Genomic DNA, 19,944 nt, shown 5'->3' on the forward strand with positions numbered 1-19,944 from the left:
GTGGTACGTGGGAAGCAGGGAACTAGGCCTGCTGGGATTCTGCTAGCAACAGTGTTACCTCCTCTTGGAGACCCGGTGGAACCCTTTGTGGGGATGGGAAGTAAGGGGCAGGACTCAAATGCTACCATCTTCCCAATGACCAATATGAAACTTTGTAAACACTATTTTGGGGCTTCTGAAAATGTCCTGGGTGAGGGAGAGGCCACTCACAGTCCTGGAGGTGGGCGGGGCAGAGGGGCTGGTCAGCGACACCATCTCCTGGATAGCCAGCCGGAGCTTGAGCCGGTGCAGGGCATTGCTGATGCCAATTTCCCGCTGGATCTCTGTGTCCGAGAGGGCTGACATGATGGCCCCACTCTTGACGTTGGCCCGGCAGGCTGCCACATACCAAGCAGGCATCCCCACCCAGAGCTGCAGATATGGGGCACAGAGGGTAAATTCAGCCCCTTTCCCGAGATCTGGGCTCCACTGCAAAAGTCTGGCAATACTGAGAGGCAAGGGCCAGGCCTCATCCATGGCCTCAGAACAGCAAATGAAGAGCAGAGGAATTTAGAAATGTGGAGATGACCATCATCAAATGCCTCTTTTTCCCATTTTACAGATGAAAAATCTGAGGCCTGGGAAGGTGAAGGGACTTTACCAACATTGCATGGGTGATTAGCTCCTGGGGGCACCTATAGGAAGAATGAAACCACCTGTGAAAGTCTTAATGGGTCAGTGAAGATTAATTGCCCTTATCCAGACCTAGCTACTTGAGAGGCATGAGTATATAGCATCGATTCTGGCTAAGTGCTAGGTATGGCACTGTGCACTTGGCACGGGAGAAACATGCTGGGAAAATTCTAGAAATACCACCCCTTTGCCCAAGGAGTCCTTGTCCCAGTCCACACATCCTTCCCACCAGACCCCTGAGTAGACTTAGACTCCCTTTGCCCAGGTTTACCTCTAGCCAGGAGACCACAGTAGGGCCGTCCCACTGGGCAAAGGGCATTCCTTTTCTGCGGGCATCTTCAAGCAGCTGGTGTCTTTCAGGAAGAGGAACAACAGACTCACTAGTCCTTCCTTCTTTCTCAAACAAGCTTACTCCCAGGGACCATGGGCTGTGCCAAGAGTTGGACTCCCACTACCCCTTCTCCCCACCATTGGACTGCCACCCCTGCTCTATTCCTGAAGCAGTGTGACACCAAGACATGAAGCAGCAACACCTCTCCATTCCCAGAGGTGAGGGCTCTCGCTTTGTTTGCACATGGCCTGAAACACATTCTACTCTGCTCTGCCAGAGATCCCCAGATGCTGGGTCACTCTCCCACAGCACCCTTGTCTCCTTCTCACTCAGGTCATCCTAAGAACAACCTCCCAAACCCTGCTGTGCCCACTTAGACCAGACCAACTCAGTCCAGAAAGGGCCTTGCTGGGCTCTGGCTGCCTGAGCTCAGTCCCATGGCAGTCCAGGGAAAAGAGTGTGTGAGGGGTTGGACCCCACCCTGGCAGAGACTGGCCAGTGGCTCTTACTTCTTCTTCAGCCGCCGGTCCTTTTCTGCCTGGGTCCCCAGCTTGGTAGGTACCATGGGCTCCTGCAGACCGAGCTCAGAGTCTATTAGCAGAACTAGAAGGGAAGAGATGGCATATCAGCGAGGCCCTCTCTGCTTCTCCTCCCTTGGCCTGGGCCAGGACCGGGGAGCAGACCAGCAAGACCTCAACATGTGACAACCCGAGGGTCTGATGGGACAACCCATTATTCCTGGAGCCTCCACATGACATCCCTACAACCAGGCAGTCCCACAGTGGCATCGAGTGGGTCACCCCAAGCCCAGAGAGCCTTCCCCTGGGAGCCTCAGCCCTGGAGGTGTTTTTCAGCCAGACGGATGGAAGTCGTTCCACCCCAACGGCAGCAGAATCCTAGACAGAACTTGTCCCTCCTCCAAACCAAGGGAAAAAGGAAACCCAGAGAGCCAGAGTGGGCTTCGAGGCTCAGACAGAATTATCCTGACCTGGGTTGAGGGTGGGGAAAGAGGCACGTTCAGAGATGTGTGTCTGGGCCTCTTTCTCAGGGCCACTCACTTGCACAAATCTCAAAAGGGAACATGCATAGCTCTGTCCTCTTCTGTTAAGGATCTCCTGAACTGATGCTAGAGTTCATGGCAGGGGCAGCATTTTACAATTCATTTAAGCCCTGGTCACTCCTCACAAGTGCACAGAGGACCGAGGGTGTTGGTAATCCAGAAGCCAATCTGGGATGCTGTCTTAGGTTTAGGTGCCAATGTGGTGTGGGGAACATAGGAAATCATAAGGCTTCAACACGAGATCCCTCGTCCACTGACCAGACCTTCTCAGTCCTGCCCCCTCCCATGTGTGGCTGGCTCCACAATATATTTTGCAAGGCCCTTATGAGCTGGCCCCAGCCTAGGGTCTAAACTCACCTCTTCTGCTCCCCCCACCCTCTTCCCTCCCCACTCTGAATAGACTCAACTGCTTACAAAACTCTCACACCCATGAATCTTTGCCTTTCTCAGACCCCCCCTACCCCCCGCCTCTTCCCCCCCCCCCCCCCACACACACACCTCTTCTTGGCTTGGCTAATTCCCACTTAGCCTTCAAGCTTCTGCCCAGGTGTTGCCAGCAGAGAAAGCTTCTCCTGTCGCCCCCACCACTCCATGGCTGACCTCTGAGTTCCAGAAGCACCCAGAGCCTATTGCTATCTTAATATTGTTTTAGAATCATCTCTTTATTTTTTCCTTTTCATTAGAAACTGAGCTCCTTGAAGGAATGCACTATTGCTCCGATACCTAATACTAAGCCTTGTTTACAGTAGTTACTCAATACGTGTCTATTGAACAAATAACTGAATAGATGAGGGAAAGAGAAGAAGGAAGGGAGGGAAAGGAAGAAAGGAAAGAAGGAATAGGGGAAGGGAGAGGAAGAGAGCTAACGTTCATTGTGTACCTACCACACACCAAGCACACACTGGAACTTTATATCGTCATAGAGGTGTTAATAATGCTACCCTTGCCCAAGCACTTACTTGACTATAATGTCTACAAAGTCATGATTAGGCATTGTGATATTTTGAGTCCTGAAGGCAAGATATACTAGGAATTAAGAACTGACTCTCTTAGAGAAAGAACTAAGAAATTTCTCCTGAAGGTCCTGAGCACAGTACCTCAGAAAACCTCCAGATTGGAAGAAACCTCAGAGGTCCAACCTCACACTGAATACAGGAACCCCTTCTACAGCATATCAAATAAACAGCCTGACACTGATGCCTGACACTTCTCGTGGCAGGAGCTACCACCTCATGAGGTAGCCCTTCCCGCTGTGAAATAGCTCTAACAGAAAACTTCTTCTCCGGAGCTGAATCTCTGTGTCTGTGGCTTCTGCCCACTGGTCCCTGGGAGGCAGGCAGAGAAGACTGGATCCAAGGATACCCTCCTGCTTCTGCCCTCTACTCGCACCCATTTACTAGGAGACAGAGACCATGGCCCGTGGCTCCGTCCTGGCTCAGCTGGATCAGCCTGCCTTTCTCCTTCTTCCCAAACAGGCGGCCGATGGATGATTTGATGCCCTTGCGCTTGGTGCCCTTGTGCAAGGAGTCCTGGCTGCTGTTGCTGCTGCTGGGGTTGCTGCCTGGATCCTCCAAAGCACTACAGGATGACAGCCAGGAGCGGGTGGAATGAGAAGAAACATACTTAAATTACAGCATGAGAGATGGAAGTTAGACTTCAGGAAGAACTTACAGTAAGTGTCAGAGTTGGGAGGGTTAAGGGGGTATGATCAGAGCATGTGACCAAAGGAGACATGGAACTGTCCTTCCCCGATGGTGTGACAAGTGAGATGTTCAGACACCTGGGACAAGTGAGATGCAGCCTGTTCAGAGGCAGAGAGAGGGACGAGATAAACTTGGGAATGGAGAGGCTCGATATGGGGTCTGCTCCATTTACCTCTTGCCTTCTTCCTGGCTCAGGGCTGGGTGGCCAAGCTTCTCTAGCTGCAGCGTCCTGGGTGAGGAAGGAGGAGAAGTCTCACATTTTATGGTGGCTTTATCCTCTCGGTTCTCTTCCCGAGACACTGGTGACTGAACAGACAGTGAAGCCGTCAGGGGATAGAGGGAGAGATCTGGGGCCTGCCTACCCAGCCCAGACAGGCAGAGGAGCATGGAGAAAAGCAGAGGGGAGGCCCTAGGGGCCTCTCAGAGTTCAGACTCAGATTCAAGGGCCCAGTGGGGAGAAGCGAAAAGGGAAAGGCCTGGGAGAATTAACCTATTAGTACCTGCGTCATCATGCAGCACTCACCAGCAGCTTCCTCCTATGCTTTCTTAAGTCACTGGGCTGGAAGAGAGAGTGAAGGGTGAGCTTGGACTCACCCTTTGGTTGCTTGAAAGTCTACCCCAAGGGGAGCCCAGTGGTCTTAGGATGAGAAGATAGGATTCAGTGCCTCACACAGGCCTGAAGAGAATATCACAGCAAAACAAAACAAAGCAACAACAACAACAACAACAAAAAACTGGCTTGAAAAAATAAATCAGGGCTACCTCTGGAAGAGAGAAAGAGGTATGGGCATTGGGTGAGTTTCTTAAGCATTACCCAAGGGAGAGGGTAAGGAAGATACTACATAGCCCTTTCCAGACCCAGAAGGACATGCTGGTGACCTGGTATGCCAGGGTCTGCACACATCATGAGAAGAAGATGCTGGGGCCCAAATGAGAGAGAGTGAGCCCTGCTGTGCCTTCTCAACTCCCCTCGGCCAAGCCCAGTGATGACAAGGTTGTTCATCAACTGCCCCAAGACTCTCACCAAGGTCATGACCCCCATTCGGTCCAGGTCCTGGGTAGCACTGCGGGAAGTAAGCTTAGGTGTGGAGCGGCCGCTGAACAGAGGGGATGCGCTGGCCAGGGACAGGGCAGTCAGAGAGGTGGGGATGGAACCACGTTTGCGCAGCTGGGTCAGATTTAGGGCCTCCATGCTGCCACTAGTCACTCGTGTCTCAATCTCCTCAGCACGGAGCTCTGTGGACTCCTTCTCTTCCTGGATCATCCTGGGAGGCAGGCAAAACCAGATCTCATAATTAGCCCCAGAGAGGACGAGCAGGAGGCAGATGTGGGCACTGCCTGCAGTCACCACCCAGTGACCCCAGGTAGAAGGCAAGGCCAGGTGTGCCCCATTGTTTTCGGCATTGCAGGGACATACAAGGCCCTGTGGGCAGAGTTGGTTCTATCCCACTGCAGCTTAGACAATTTTTTCTCTTTCTTGTTAACTGGCCTAATGTAACAAAACTCCCTAATTTAACAAAAGCAGTTGCTGGGAAAGAAGGCAGTTTAGTCAGTGGAATATAAACCTTCATGGAAGTCAGAATTCTTGACCTACCACTATCTATAGGGCCTCGGTTTCCCAATATACCCAATGTCAGGAATGGTCTAGGCCAGTATTTCTCAAACACAGGACCTTTAATTGATACTGATCCCTGATGGAGCCTTTCCTGTTCCAGGGAAAAATTAGAATAATAGTGATAATGTTATGTGTATGAAGAGGGCACTCAGAGAGGAATGTGTGTGTGCACACTCACACACACACACTCTCTCTCTCTCTCTCTCTCTCTCACACACACACACACACACACACACACACACACACACACACACACACAACTAATGTAAACATGCCAACTATCCTTTAGGAACAGGACCTATCTTTATTCTCAGAGCATGTCTTTCCAACTTTAGGGATGTTAAAATATCCTTTCTTTTGTAGAATGGTTGTGATAGGAAATGGTAATTATCTTTAATGTTTCATTCTGCAGAATGAAAGTTGGCAGTCCTGTGTTAGTACCCTTCTCTTTGTGTGTGTGTGTGTGTGTGTGTGTGTGTGTGTGTCCAGTGTTTTCTTCTTAGCTGGTCTGTGAAATCCAAAAGTGTGGGAACCATTGAACCAGATGACCCCTACAGCCCTGTAAAGCTCTGACATTCTCTGGTTTGGATTTTCTCTTGCTGTTTGTCACAAACATTAATAAACTCTCTACAAAGGCAGGGTGAAGTGCAGGTCTTCATAACATTCCCTGCCAATGGTTTCTGTTTGATGCCTCATTAGAGACCAGAGGCATGACACAGTGCACTGAGTTTAGACCCGAGTTTGAATCCTGGCTCTGCCACTTACTGCATCGCTTTGGGCAAATCACTTAATCTCTCTGGTTTGTTTCCTTGTCTATAAAATGGAGATAATGCTGTCTCCTCCAGTGACTGTGATTAGACTGACCAAAGCTCTCACCCTGAGTTGGCCTCAGTATGTGGGAACTACACTCATAATGGTTATGTTTAGCTTCAGGAGCTTCAGGAACACAGTCTCCATAGACCTGGGAGAGAAAATGAAGCCTAAGAAGTCAATCTGAGGTCCTACCCCTCTCTGTCCAGCACTGGGCCAGAACCTTGCCTGATGCTCCACACAGGGTCCCTAAACTGTGGCACTCTAAGGTCCAGCTGTAAGAGACAAGCAAACACATGTAGAATCTCTCCTGCAGTGACCAAACACAAAGAGCCTCTGTCCTTCAAGGAACCTCCCAGGCCCTCCACCCCTGCCCTAACCTGATCTCCTCGTTGATAGCATCCAGCTGCTCCTGCAGCATCATGGCCAGGGTCTGGGCGTCTGAGTGGCTGCTGGGGGAGACAACGTCCACGGAGCCCACCAGACCCCCTGGCTCATCCTCATCCACATCAGAGATCTCAGGGTCACTGTCAAAGGCAGGGGTGGCTGTGGGGACCAGCACCCCAGGCAGTGGAGATGGCTCCCAGTCCTTAGCAGAGAAGGAGGGTAGAGGAGTAGTAATAAGATACACCAGATGACTAAGGAGCAGGACCCTCCCAACCTATACCAGCAGCATTGGCATCTCCTAGGAGCTTGTTAGATAAGCTAAATCTCTGGCCCCATCCCAGACCTACTAATTCAGAATCTGCATTTTAACAAAATCCCGGGTAACTTACTTGTATGTTAAAGTCTAAGAAATACTACGCAAACTCAAGGAGCCAGATAGCAGAATGGTTAGGAACAGATTCCAGAGACTGCCTTGCTTTGAATCCTGGCTCCACCCAATACAAGCTACAAGAGAGTTGTTTCACCTCTCTGTGCCTCAGTTTCTTCATCTGTAAAGTGGGAATGGTAATAGTACCTACTTCATAGGTAGCTCTGAGGATTAAATTAGGAAATGCATGTAAGGCACTTAGCACAGGGTCTGGCACCAAGTCAGCATTATGTAAAGGCAATCTGTTTCTACTCACACAAAAGGTGACTAGATATAGGGAACGAGAAAAAGCCAAGCAGGCATGACTGTCTTGTGTCTCAGAGTTTCAGCACATTACAGGACCCTCCGATCAACCCTCAGAGGAGGTAGCTTCTCAGAAATCATTCTACAAACCCCTTCGGTAGACAAAGGTCCAGAAGCAGAAAGAGCACAGAACTGGGCTGGGGGTGTGAGAAGAGCAGCGGAAGAAAAGGAAAGAGGTAATCTCTAACCCCATCCTGTATGACCCAGACCCCCAAGATCCCCTTAGGGCTCTTTTCCCACTCCTGCAGCCTTTAGACTGAGGTCCTGGGTAGCTGCTGTGCTCTTATAAACAGAGGAAAGGGAGAGAGGGGAGAGAGAAAAGAGATGACTTCCGACTTCAACTCCCCCCTCACACTAGGGGTTTCCTAATGGCAGAGATGAATCTTCCGCCATCAGACTAGGAGTTCCCTCCTTCTCCACCTATATCTTCTAGTGCCCTAGAGCATGTAGAGGATCTGGGCTCGAGACAGAGCACGGTTAACAATTATGGGGCTAGGAAGGAATCAGACTTCCCCAAAAGATCGAAGTCAGTCCTTTTCTGCCCCTAATCTTTCCTGTTCCCTCTAAATCTCCCTAGGCAGACTCCACATGAGCTACATGCTTCTCAGAAAACTTCAGGTGCCGTCCCATGGCCAGTTAACCTGTCATCCTCTCTCACCTACCCATAAACCACAGCTTTTGTTCCAGAAAGCTTGCCAATTCCATCTTGCCCCTGCATCCCCCAGCCCAACCACTAGAAATACGTGCCTGCACACCCAGGTACACATGCACAGGCTTCAGTGGGGCCTCAGGGACTAGCTGACCACCCACCAGCCTCTACCTCTTGCCCACCAGGAGGTCGAGGCGAGACACAGCTGTTGCAGTGATGGCCCCAACCCCAAGGCTGCAGCTGTCGTTGACACGGGGGAGGGTAGGGGGAGGATTTGCATCACACCAGCCGTCTGTGAAACTGGAGCAAGGCGCGTGGCTGAACTGACCCCAAACTCCCCAGGGTAGACCCATCCACACTCACCCCTCCACCCCCTCACCTTGGCAGACTCTTCCCGCAGTGCTGAGTAGGAACGATGCAGACCTTGAGGTGCGTGGGCGGTTGCGCTCAGGGAGAACCGCACATCTGCTGCACTGCCTATGTGCGCCCTTGAGTGGCGGATGGGGGAGAGAAGACGAGCCCTGAGGACTGACAGCCCCAGGTTACACCCACTGGGCCCAAAGAGTTAAGGGATCTTCAGCTGGGAAAAGAGAAGTCTTAGCAGGACATGAGCTTCTGTTAATGCCTTAAGGGCTGCCACGTAAGCAAGAGATTAGGTTTATTCTCTGGTGCTCCAGGGATCAGTATGATCCAGGGGAGAAAGTTCTAGGGAGGCAGCTTTTCACTTAACACAAGAGGCACCTTCAAATAGCAAGAGCTGGCTTATGATGCAACTGGTAGCTTTAAAAAAGCTGCACTCCCCTCAGAGAGGTATTCAGGTGGAGACCCTCTGGCCACCTGACAAGAATGTGTGGGAGGGATCATGGCACCAAGAGAAATTGGAAGGAATGAGCTCTAAAAGTCCTTTGAATTCTGAGCGTCTTTGTTTCTTGGTCTTCTCCCTAGCAACTACCTCTGGTCTTCCTCTGGACTAAATCCCTGGCCAAAATTCAAGCCAGGCATACTCCCTGTCCCCAGGAAGCTTCAGGAGGCCCTGACACTGTATCAGAGACATGGGCTAGAGAAAGCATTTTGACTGCCCCAAGGGTCTATCCCAACCCTGAAATTTTAGGATCACAGTAATGATCCTCTGGAATATCTGGAGCCTCCCCTACTGACATCTCTTCCCTATGCCTTCCCAGTTTAGAACTTGAGGGAGCCCAGAGCAAAGGGACAGGGTGAGCCTACAACAGGTTACACAAGCTATCTGGAGGGATGGGGGAGTTTCTGCTTATTCCCCCCTTTTCCCTGCAACTCAGTCCCAATTCCATGATGGGGCCAGTGCTTCTACAGTCAAAGCCAAGAACTCCCAACCACTAAGGAAAGCAAGCAGTGCTAAATAGCTTGGTGTGCTCTGGGCTCTGCCTTCTTAGTTGGCGTATGGGGTTGGTCTCTTCTGAGCAACCTACAGGAAGGGAGAAGTAGGAGGAATTCCAACTACCATTTTCTGTCTCTATTCCCTGCTTCTCTCCACACTCCTATACAAATATTCCTAACAAACTTGAAATTGATACCCAAGTCTCTAACACCCCAGAAACCCACAGGCTTCTCTTCTTCACGTTCAACATCTCTTTCCCTAATTTAAGCCCTACCCCTCTGCACATATACATGTACAATTTTCCTTTAACCTCTCTTCAAAGAAGCTGATCCCTATTTCCCTGATATAACGAGAGCATGACCATAGGGAACCTTATGTGTTCTGATCTAAGAGACTTTGGTTTGGACAGAAAATATCCAGGAGCCATGAACCTTGAGTGGCATCATCCACTTCAGTCTCCTCGATCGTCAGCCTGCCTCTCTGGGCAAAGAACTGAGCGCAGGTTTGAGGTCTGAGTTCACTGCCAAATGCTTCACAAAATATGAAGAAAAATCCAGAAGTTCCCTAAAACATGGGCCTAATTTAAGCATTAGGTTCAGAGCCGTAAATAAGGTGTCTCAAAGTAACTAGAGTGGGACTTCCCTGGTGGCGCAGTGGTTGAGAGTCCGCCTGCCGATGCAGGGGACATGGGTTCGTGCCCCGGTCCAGGAGGATCCCACATGCCGCGGAGCGGCTGGGCCCGTGAGCCATGGCCGCTGAGCCTGCATGTCCGGAGCCTGTGCTCCCCAACGGGAGAGGCCACAACAGTGAGAGGCCCACGTAATGCAAAAAAAAAAAAAAAAAAAAAGTAACTAGAGTGAACCAGATACTCCCTGTGAGCAGGCCCTGTGGGACGTAGGTGAGCATGTAACTCAGCAGACCCCTCTCAAGGGCGTGCCCTCTGTCGAGGAAGCAGGAATCATGCCCTGTGTCTCATGGCAGTGGCGAAGGATCATCCTGTGCTTTAGTTGCCTCTCAGCATCCCTCAGAGGACAGGTGCTCCCTTCTAAACTGCCCAAGTGAGCTGGGTGACTTTACAAAGTTCTCTAAGCCTCAGTGTCCCACCCTGAATGTGAGCAGGACCCTGAGATCCTGGGCGGTGTTTTGGTGGGAGGAAGTCTCCTCCCCCAGGGCCCATCTAGGTCTGTCCAGGACTCCATCACAGCACACTAAGCCTCCTGAGCTCCAGTACCTGGAGTGGATGCCATCCACAAATGGCCCTCCTCGACCCTTCAGCTGGTCCACCTCTTGGCGCAGCTTCTCAATCTCTTCAGACAGGCGGCCCTGTGCCAGGCAGAGCCATGGTGGGGGTAGGGGCGAGGGAGGGGAAGAGCGAGGAAAGAAGGACCAAGAGAACAGCAGAGTTGGGGAGAAGCAGAAGAAAGTACTGCAAAGTCCAAAGCCAGGGACCCAAGGCCAAGCCCACAGATGACACCAAAAGAGAAGAGGTCCAACTGGAGAGTGAGTAGAAGGGTTGGCAGGGGCAGGGCCAGAAGGAAGGTCTGTCTGGAAGGACTCTACCAGAACAGGCCTGCTGAGCCCTCACTAACAAGCAAATGCATGACAAATAAGGCTGGGCAGCAGAGGGGCCCTCAGTGAACTCCCAGACCTCACAGACATTGCTAGCATAGGGATAGTGGCTAATCCGCCCCAAATCACCAGAAAGCAAGAGCTTCACCAGGTTTGCGGCCCCACCAAATCCTTCTGTCGAGTCCTTCACAGCGTCCTGCCTCTCTGCTACCCACTCTCTGCCGTATGCTTACGGCTAAGTTTCTTCTTTACAGGTGGGTGGGTGATGCATCTACTACGATAGGCTTTAGGGAGGATTAGTGAAATAATGTGTGTACATGGACTAACAAACTGGCTAGCACAGTGCTGGGTTTTAGGGCAGCTGCTTGAAACACAGGCGTGTTCCTTCCTCACAGCAAGCTCAGCCCTCCCGGGCTGGCAGGGCTGGCCAGCAGCTGGGTACCTTGTCATGCTGCCGCTCTTCAATCTGCCGCTGGGAGCTCTCCAGCTCTTGGATCAGTGTGTTCTGGGGGAGAACAGCTGTGAGCCAAGATGCCCCCCTTCCCCTCCACCCCGGCTCCTCTACTCCGGCTCAGGCCTTCCCCTTCCAGCAAGATCTGCCTTCCGGTCTGCTCTCCCAGCCCTACCTCTCCTTGCCAGACCGCCCCACCCCCAGCCCAGGCTGCTCCTCTTCAGCCTAACTCCACTCCACAGCCCTCCGCACTCCCCGCCTCGCCCAGCCCCCCAGCCCCGCCCGCTCCCGACTAAGCTCTCACATCCCAACCATTCCTGCTCGCCCGGCTCCACCCACACCTTTACCCACCCCGCCCCTTTCCGCCAGCGCCGTCCTTCCGGGCAGCACTGCCCATCCAGGCCCGCCACCCACAGCACCTTCTCCTCCAGGGCCGCCATGCGCTCCTTGAGGTGGAGCTGCAGGCGCTCATTCGACTCGCTAAGCAGTCGGTCCACGGTGTCTGACAGTCGCTTGCCGTGGTCCTCGTTCATCTTCTCCCGCTGGCGCACCTGCATAACCAGACCACCTTGCACCAAGCCACCCCAGGGCCATCTCACTGCAATCCCAGGGAGCCACTCATTCCTGCTGTGGTTCCAGCCCACTCACCTGTCCCCTTCTTATCCTCCGGGGGCCCCTGTCTGCAGCTTTCCTGACCACCTCCTCCCACCCCTCTGTGGCTCTGTCTCTGTCCCTAGCCAGGTCCTTCCCTAGCTCTCACTCTTCCTCCTTTCCCTACCCACAGACCATCCTGGGATGCCGCCCTGGGGTTGAGAGGAGGCTCGAGAGTCTGGCCCGGTAAGCTCACCCTTGCCAGCTCTTGGTTCTTTTCCTGCAGCTGTCCCTCCAGCTGCCGCAGGTGCTCCTCAGTGCTGCCATGCCGCTCTTCAGCCTGGAGGGAGGAATGGATCAGTGCAGCCCGAAGATCATCTGCCTTCCTGCTCAGACCTTGTATCCCATGCACCCAGGTGCCAGAGCGGCCCTTGGGAATCAGGGCCTCAGGGACCAAGGAAGCCAAGCTCTCCACTTACCGTCTTGGAGCATAATTGCCACCACCGTTGCCTTTCTTCCCAAGTACCCCAACCCTGCCGCTTTCCCCCCCCCCCCATACCCTCTCCTTCCTGCTCAGGGCTATAGCCTTGAAACATCCCAGAGCTGGCAGCTCAAGAGGCTAAATTCTCCCTATGCTTCCAGAAAGAAACCCCACTTGAAAGTATGAGCGACCATAAATCTCTATGCCTCCAGATAGATGGAACTGCCCTTAAGAGCATGGACTCAAACCAGACTGGTTCAAATCCTGGCTCCCTCCCTTCCCAGCTGTGTGACCTTGGGCAAGTTACTGAACCTCTATTGAGCCTTTATCTCCTCAGTTGTAATAACAGCACCTATGCCCATGGCAAGGACTAAAGGAGATAATCCATGGCAAACACTTAGGACACAATGAGCACTCAACAAATGGTAGCCATGGTGATTACCTTTGTTATTAAAGCAGCCTGGGTGGAGTGGTCTCCCCTTCGTTCATGCATCTTCAGAGATGGAGACCCCACTGCCTCTTCTGACAAGGTATTCCAGACTATCACACATCTTGCAGTCAGGAAATCCCTCCTTAAGGCCCTTCTACGATGACTCCCTTGAACATATTAATCACTTCAGTCCATCCCTTCTTGTCAGTTTTGAGAGTTACTAAAACTGACTGCTCAGCATCCCACACATAATGTCTTCTGCTGCACTTTAAACTCTGCCCTTCATTCCTAGGGGCCTGAAAGGCCTTAGAGACGACCAAATTCAACCCCATCATTATAGAGATGATGACATCATCACAGAGATAATGACACAGACGCCCAATTAGGGAGGGAGTGACTTTTCCCAGGTCACAGAGCAAGTCAGTGGCAGAAGCAAACGTGGTCCTGGGTCTACCGAGGTACAGCCAGGCTGCAGGTTCCATCCCCAGAGCCCCCAAGCTGCCACACTGGCACAATGGCCAGCCTCTATCCTCCAGAGGCTCTGGGGTCTGATGCTTATTAAATATTGGTTTTCTTCTCTCCATTGCTTGGGTGGGTAGCTATGGTGATCCCACATGAGGCACCCCTGAAAGCCTCCGACCCGCTGTAAACACTCCTAAATTCTCTTGATTAAGCCACCACATGTAGATGTCCATGCATTTACATAGCTCTTCCAGACCTAGGATGTTTTCAGCCTGCATACCTCCATAAAGTTAGCTATCCATTGGGTAAAATTATATTCCCTTTTATTTGTCCAAAAGCTGAAGCCTTCAAACAGCTAGGGATGGTCCCTAGATCTAGAATGCTTCAATTTGACAAAAAAAAAAAAAAAAAGATATGCTCAGCCTAAACTCCCACCCCATTCAGAGATGTATAAACTTTGATCATATTTCCTCTCAGATTTCACCTTTCCAGAAATGAAAGTCCTATTTTTTCCACTTCAGACCCCCCCCAAAGGAAGTATTAACTACAATGGTGTAAATGATAATAAAAATATTTTGCATCAGCACAGTTTCTTCTACTTATTAAAGTACTCTTACATCCCTTCTTATGGGACTGTCACATCCCTGTGGGGTGATGAGGGCAGGGATTACTCTTCCATGTGACAGACACAACAACAAAGTGTGTTTCCTGGAGTCATGCAATGAGAAGCAGTTTCCTGGCCCCCAGCCCAACGTGCCTCCCACTCTCTCCATTCACTGCCTGGCTACATAAGAGCTCAGGAAGCAGGGAACAGAGGAAGATTCCCAGGCCCTTGGCCCGCTTGCCTTGGTGAGGGCTGCAATTCTCTGGGCCAGCTCAGCCTCCACCTCTGGCAGCATCTCAGCCTTGCGCATCGTCTGCTGCAGTTTCTGCTCTGCTACCTCCAGTAGCTCCTGCAGATGCTGGGCTTTCTCCTCACACTAGCAAAGTAGGGGGTGGGGAGAAGAGTCAAGAGGGAGTACTGAAGCTTCCCCCACCCCCTGGCCCATCCTCAGTAGAGAGCAAGTGATAGGTCAGAAGCCGCAGGGAGCAATCTTGATTCTTGGCTACCCAGAGATACCTGACTTTCCCTTTCCGAAGGCGGCCAGCACCTCAGGGTCTCCTGGGCCACCAAGGGGAGGTTCCAGAATGATCATTAGGACCTCCAGGGTCAAGTACAGTGTCCCCCAACCCCATCTGCAGGAGTTACCTGGTGGTGCAGGGACTCCTTATTGGCCAGCTCATTCTCCAGTTTGTCGTTGAGGTCATGAATCGATGTGGCCTCACGCTGAGCAGCCAGGTAGCGCTTCTCCAGTGTGGTTATTCGCTTCTCCACGTCCTCCTTCTGGGCTAGAGCCTGAGCGGTACAGGAGAGGATGAGATGAAGGTCATCAGCTTTTTCCTGCCCTAATCGTGTCCGCACCTCCCCACCAAATCTGGCTGGCTATATCTCATCCACATTACCCTATCAGTTTCTGACCTTGACCCATCCCTCCTACCACTCGTCCCCACATTGGACTCTACCAAGTGTTCAGTCTTACACACCTCAGCCCTTGCCTGGCTCTCCCTCTACACCCAGGACATCCAGCAGCTACCTTCTTGAGTGCCAAATACCTGCACCCAGAAAGATAGGGTCGGGCCCAGGCCCTTGCTCACTTCCCAGAGGTCCCGCTGACGTTTGCTGCTCAGCTCCTCCGACTTGATAAGGTCCCGGCGGGCCGTGCCCAGGTCCTCCTCAAGTTCGGCCACGGTTGCTGTCAGGGTGACCAGTCGCTCCCGGGCCTGGCTCAACTCAAAGTTCTGCTTCTCCAGGAGCTCCTGCAGCTCTTCTACCTGGCCCGCGTCATGCTCCAGAGACAGTGAACTATCAGTCAGTCATCAGAGCCTTGAGCATCCCATTCCCCTGCCCTGCCCTGGGGAGGTGGGAAGAGGGACAGCACAACCAGAGCAGATCACAGCTCTGCCCCCAATTTTAGAGCACACCTCCAGGTACACCCTTCTTCCTCTGGCCTCCAGAAGCTCATTCCAGACAATGACCAAACACTCTCACTCTCCTGTGTATCTCTTGAAAAATAATCATGCCTAGTTTTACCTGCTATTTCAGCCTCTTGTAACCTAGGAAGGGGCATGACTAGGGGAACAGAGGCTCAGAAAGAGAAGTGATCTCTTAGGTACATGGCACCTAACAATGCAAGTGAACAAACACATTATATGCTTAGCAGTGTGTGTACTGGGCACTAAAACAAAAATCTGTAGAGTTCTTTGCAGATGGGGTAGGGGGAAGAAGGAAAGAGAGATGGTACCATTGGAGAAAGCTCCAAATTTAATTCAAGCAGTTGCTCTACTGCACTAAGGCAGGGCAGGGGCCCCACCTCCTGTCTGGGGTAAAACATGTCCCCTCTATGCAGCTCCCCATGACCCACCTTCCACAGGCATTTCGGTCCCTGTTCCACAGTCCCCTCCTCTTCTGCCACTCCATCCTGAACCCCTGCCTCCTGCTGTAGGGCAGACACCTGTAGGGCACAGTCCCCAGGGCAATGAGTCAAAGAGAAGAGAATCTCCTATATATTCCAGACCCTTCCAAGTCTCCCACCTCCTAGAGAGAGATGTCTCCTGTTGGCTAACAGTCTCCAGTTGAGACAGACGGGAGAAATCTGATGAGGAACAGAGTGGGGAAAAGGGGTAAACCAGCCTTGGCTTCCAGGAGCTGTAGTCTACAGATGGAGGGAGGGCAAGCAGCTTACCTGCTGGTGGGCACCTGCCAACTGCTCTTCCAAGGTGGTCACTCTCTCCAGGGCCACCCGGAGCCGCTCTCGCACCTGTCCAAGATAAAAGGGGAGATGAAGAAAGAAACAGGGACCCCACTGGACTCAAGTTGGAGAAGCCTGGGCTTGGTCTACCACCACTGAGCATAAGGCAAAGAGAAGGACCTGCCAAGGGGCAAATTTCTGAGAGGGAACCTAATAGGATGACATGGAAATTGGATTAATGGTAGGAGGGAGCCAGTTATGAAGCTAGAAGGCAGTTTTCCCTAAACACAGGATTCAGAAATCTCAGAGAAGGGACGCACGGAGGCTCTGGGGAAGGCTGGCTGGATTGGGGGTGGAGGCAGGCTGTGGGCCAGCCTAGGTACCTTCTCATCCAGGGCCTTGTGGTGCACAAACAGTGATTTGAGAGCCTTCAGCACCTCCACCTCACTGGAAACCCCTGAAGGTGACTGAGCCTGACGCTTCACCACAGTCATCCTCAGTGACCGCTCATGACGGGACACTAGGCACTCCAGATGTTCCAGAAGCAACTGGCAGAGAGAAGGGGAGGGCAAGAGGAAGGGCTGTGAGCCTATGCCCCAGGGGCTATAAGCAGGGTCCACACGAACACCCAGCAGACACGAGTACTGCCATGTGTACCATTGTCAGAATGGTGAAATACTTCTATGTGGGTAAACAGCTGCTGCCCCAACTGAATACCTGCCCTAGCCTCTCTCCCAAGACCCCGACCTTTCCCTTGACCCCGAACTAGAGGTGAAAAGCCTAGCACTGATGGTTGAACAAACTGACTATCACCCCAGGGTGATATAAGGCAGGAGGAGGTTAGGATAGGGCTGGGGATGTGCTGGCCCTGGCCATGCCTGCTCCCTTGGTCATAACCCCCACCCCCAAAGCACAAACACACGCCAGGTCACCCCACTTACCCTCGTGTTATTCCGCTCTGCTTTCAGCTCTGATATCTCTTCCTCCCTCTCTAGAAGCTGCTCCCGACACATACTCAGCTTCCGGGTTAAGGTGGCAAATTCCTGAAAACCCCCAAGGCCCCTCAGTGCTTGGGGATCCACCACCTAAGCAGTATCCTGCACGCCCGAGTCAGTGGTGGGATCCTCTCACTTGTCCCTTACTTCCACCAACTGTCCCCAGAAATATCCCTATCCATCCATACTACTAGCATGTGCTTCTCCAGAGGGGAAGCATTCCAAGGGTGTGGTAGGGTGCAATGGAATACAGTTGCATAGAAGAGTGAGAAAGCCACCAGGTCTGCTCTGCGCCCCTTCCCCCTCCAGCCACCAATATAACCTGATTATGTCCTCCCTCCCATTTTGTACTTCTGTTTCTCCAACAATCCAGTGACATTTCCCTTTAGAAGTGGATGGAGGGGAGTTTCACTTCTGGTTTGGCATTAGTAACGTCCCTCCCCAACTCTAACCCCTCTGACACACTGCTGCCAGGGTAATCTCCCAAAGCACAGTGTTGTTTACACCGTTAAATACAAACTTATTATCCTGGTTTCCAGCTTCTCTCGCACAGTTCCTTTCCATACACCCTAAGACCTGGTCAACCTGGGTAACCGCTGTTTACAGTCACTAGTAAACTTCTTAATTCCACACCTTTGCTCAGTGGGCTCCCCGGACCCCTGAAAGCCCAATCTTCTGTCAACACCTGATCTTTCAAAGTCCATCTCAAAGGACACACCTCCTTGGGACCTTTCCAGACTTCCCAGTGGAAGGCTTTCTCCCTCCTCTGAAAACTGTTACGAACACAGGCACTCTGAGCACCTACCATGTACCAGCTCCTGTGCTGGTCACTGGAAACACAGTAACAGAAAAGACATAATCCCTACCCTCATGAAGCTCCCAGTGAGGGGTTGAGATCAAATCTCAGGTCTGCCCGTTGGTGACCTTGGACAAGATACCTAACCCCTTTGAACCTCTAATCCGAAAGACAATCCTCCCTCAAGTGTTGCTCTGAGGATCAATTATCTGGAAGCTATTTTAGGTGTTGACACTGTTTTAACAATCCTTTGGGGGCCCCTCTTCTCTTCCTCCACATTTTCTTCCTATCATTTGGGCTCTTGTCTATCTCCTTTCTAGTGTTCGAGCTCCCTGGGGGCAGGGACTGGCTCCTTCATCCTGGGGGGGCTTGTTCAGGGCTCCAAACACAGTGGGATAGGATGGGCCCATCTCCCACCCCAATTCCTCACCAGGGCTCCATATTCCTATCTACAGAGCATCACAAGACTCTGCCCCCCGAACGCTTCTGGACCCTGGGTAGGAAACTCAGCCACTCTGGTTCTTCTCCCCACACGTGGGGAGAGGGCCTGGAGCTGAGTCCTGAGCTGTGTGGCCCCTCAGGGCTGCCTCCCTAACCCTTGCAGCACCCCCACAGGCAGGGTGGCCATGAGCAGTTAACCAATCTCCTCAAGTTTCAGCTTCATCATTTGTAAAATAGAGATGATGGTGATAATAGCACTAACTTCAGCACTGTGGAATTTAGTGAAGGAAATTCCAGTCAAAGTGCTTAGCACACAGAAAACACAATAAATGGTGACCATTATTGCTAGTAGTCATGTTGATTGAGGAGAATAAGAGGGGTATCACAGCTCTGCCTATAATATTCCATGTGATGCCTCTTGTTTTTTTCATCTGTGCAATGAGAGGTGGACTAGATAACCTCTAAGGCTTCTCCCATCTCCATTCTCTGTGGTTCGCCACCCACCACTTCCAAGAATAGGACCCTGGTGAGGAGCCTCCATGGTGGAGGTGTCTTTCCAGTATAGCCTGCCACCTTCTGGCTGCATGGGTTCACTGCAGTTGGCAACTAAGGCTGGGTTTTCTTCCTGCATCAAAGTCCATCCTTTTCTCCAGGTGGAGCCAATTTCAGCCTGAGGAGCTTGGGAGTAACAGGGAAAAGTATTATGAAGCAAGGCGAAGGAGAGTAAATGCTCTGTGAATTCCATTTGTTGAGATGCTAATAGACGAAGAGAGCTGAGGGCCCAGAAGCTGAGGGCTCTGAAAGGCTGGGTGAGGGGAAGGGGATGAGGGAGATGCAAGACTATCGGGCCTTACCTGGGGAAGGGCAGAGTTAAGGTGGCACTGGAGCTGGTCTCGCTCATGCAGGGCATCCTGGAGCCGGCTCTGTGTCGCCGCCAAAGTCTCCTGATTCTCCCGAAGGGACTCTAGCAACTTCTCCCGCTCATCCAGCATGTTCACCATCAGCTGCTCAAAGTTGGCGTCAGCATCCGTTCCATGGGGAGACCCCAGGGGGTCCCCCTCGTTGATTGTGGGCATCACTTCACACATGGTGGGGGTGGGCAGGGCCTTCTCAGTGTCAGGGCACAGGGGAGGGTTTCACAGGGTTGGCACCTCCAGGGCGACACGTGTAGGGGTCTCAGAGCAGGCAGTACCAGGTGAGTGAACAGATGGGCAGGGGCTTCTCCCATGGCATCAGTTGCTCTCGGTCTGAAAGGGGACTGGTGCCCAGAGTGCCCCTGTGAAATGGAGTGAGAGGGCCTGGTTTAACCTCTCAGCGCTGGGGCTGGGTGCCCTATGTCCCCAGGCAAGCAGGCAGCAGCTGAGTGTGGCCATGACAGGCAGGGAGAGCAGGGCTGGAAGAGGGCCCTTTCCTTAGACTGAGCACTGGAGCCTGGCAGAGTCCCAGCTGGGTCCAGCAACAACCATCGTTTCCGGAGGGCAGTGATCTGTTGGAGAAGAGACTGCTGTGAGAAACAGCTGAGCAGAGAAGGGCATCCAGGAGGTGGGTGAGGGGAGAGGAGGCAGGAACGTGGACCAGAACGTGGGGAAAGAGGGTGAAGAGTTGGCGCATGCCCCTTCTCCGGG

General features: G+C 52.3%; 1 protein-coding gene across 10 annotated transcripts in view; it reads right to left on the reverse strand.

The window, feature by feature from the left end:
• The window catches only part of PPFIA4 (PTPRF interacting protein alpha 4), a 33,884-nt gene extending 14,477 nt beyond the window's left edge, over nucleotides 1–19,407 (reverse strand). For 3 of the 10 annotated variants that reach the window (XM_060010535.1, XM_060010550.1, XM_060010519.1), the window contains exons 1-21: nucleotides 19,174–19,407; nucleotides 17,029–17,130; nucleotides 16,471–16,635; nucleotides 16,082–16,156; nucleotides 15,761–15,850; nucleotides 14,994–15,185; nucleotides 14,548–14,694; nucleotides 14,144–14,278; nucleotides 12,182–12,265; nucleotides 11,754–11,885; nucleotides 11,326–11,388; nucleotides 10,546–10,637; nucleotides 8,337–8,445; nucleotides 6,572–6,780; nucleotides 4,791–5,031; nucleotides 4,290–4,325; nucleotides 3,939–4,072; nucleotides 3,475–3,641; nucleotides 1,513–1,606; nucleotides 944–1,025; nucleotides 211–411 (exon numbers count right to left, since the gene is read on the reverse strand). In XM_060010535.1, the coding sequence (XP_059866518.1) occupies nucleotides 211–411; nucleotides 944–1,025; nucleotides 1,513–1,606; nucleotides 3,475–3,641; nucleotides 3,939–4,072; nucleotides 4,290–4,325; nucleotides 4,791–5,031; nucleotides 6,572–6,780; nucleotides 8,337–8,445; nucleotides 10,546–10,637; nucleotides 11,326–11,388; nucleotides 11,754–11,885; nucleotides 12,182–12,265; nucleotides 14,144–14,278; nucleotides 14,548–14,694; nucleotides 14,994–15,185; nucleotides 15,761–15,850; nucleotides 16,082–16,156; nucleotides 16,471–16,635; nucleotides 17,029–17,130; nucleotides 19,174–19,407 (2,784 nt within the window). The remainder of the gene's footprint in view (nucleotides 1–210; nucleotides 412–943; nucleotides 1,026–1,512; nucleotides 1,607–3,474; nucleotides 3,642–3,938; nucleotides 4,073–4,289; nucleotides 4,326–4,790; nucleotides 5,032–6,571; nucleotides 6,781–8,336; nucleotides 8,446–10,545; nucleotides 10,638–11,325; nucleotides 11,389–11,753; nucleotides 11,886–12,181; nucleotides 12,266–14,143; nucleotides 14,279–14,547; nucleotides 14,695–14,993; nucleotides 15,186–15,760; nucleotides 15,851–16,081; nucleotides 16,157–16,470; nucleotides 16,636–17,028; nucleotides 17,131–19,173) is intronic. The other 7 variants (XM_060010571.1, XM_060010561.1, XM_060010589.1 and 4 more) reach the window with 5 other exon arrangements.
• Between the last annotated feature and the right edge of the window lie 537 nt (nucleotides 19,408–19,944).

This window comes from Delphinus delphis, chromosome 1 (assembly GCF_949987515.2).
Source record: "Delphinus delphis chromosome 1, mDelDel1.2, whole genome shotgun sequence".
Classification (NCBI taxonomy): Eukaryota; Metazoa; Chordata; class Mammalia; order Artiodactyla; family Delphinidae; genus Delphinus; species Delphinus delphis.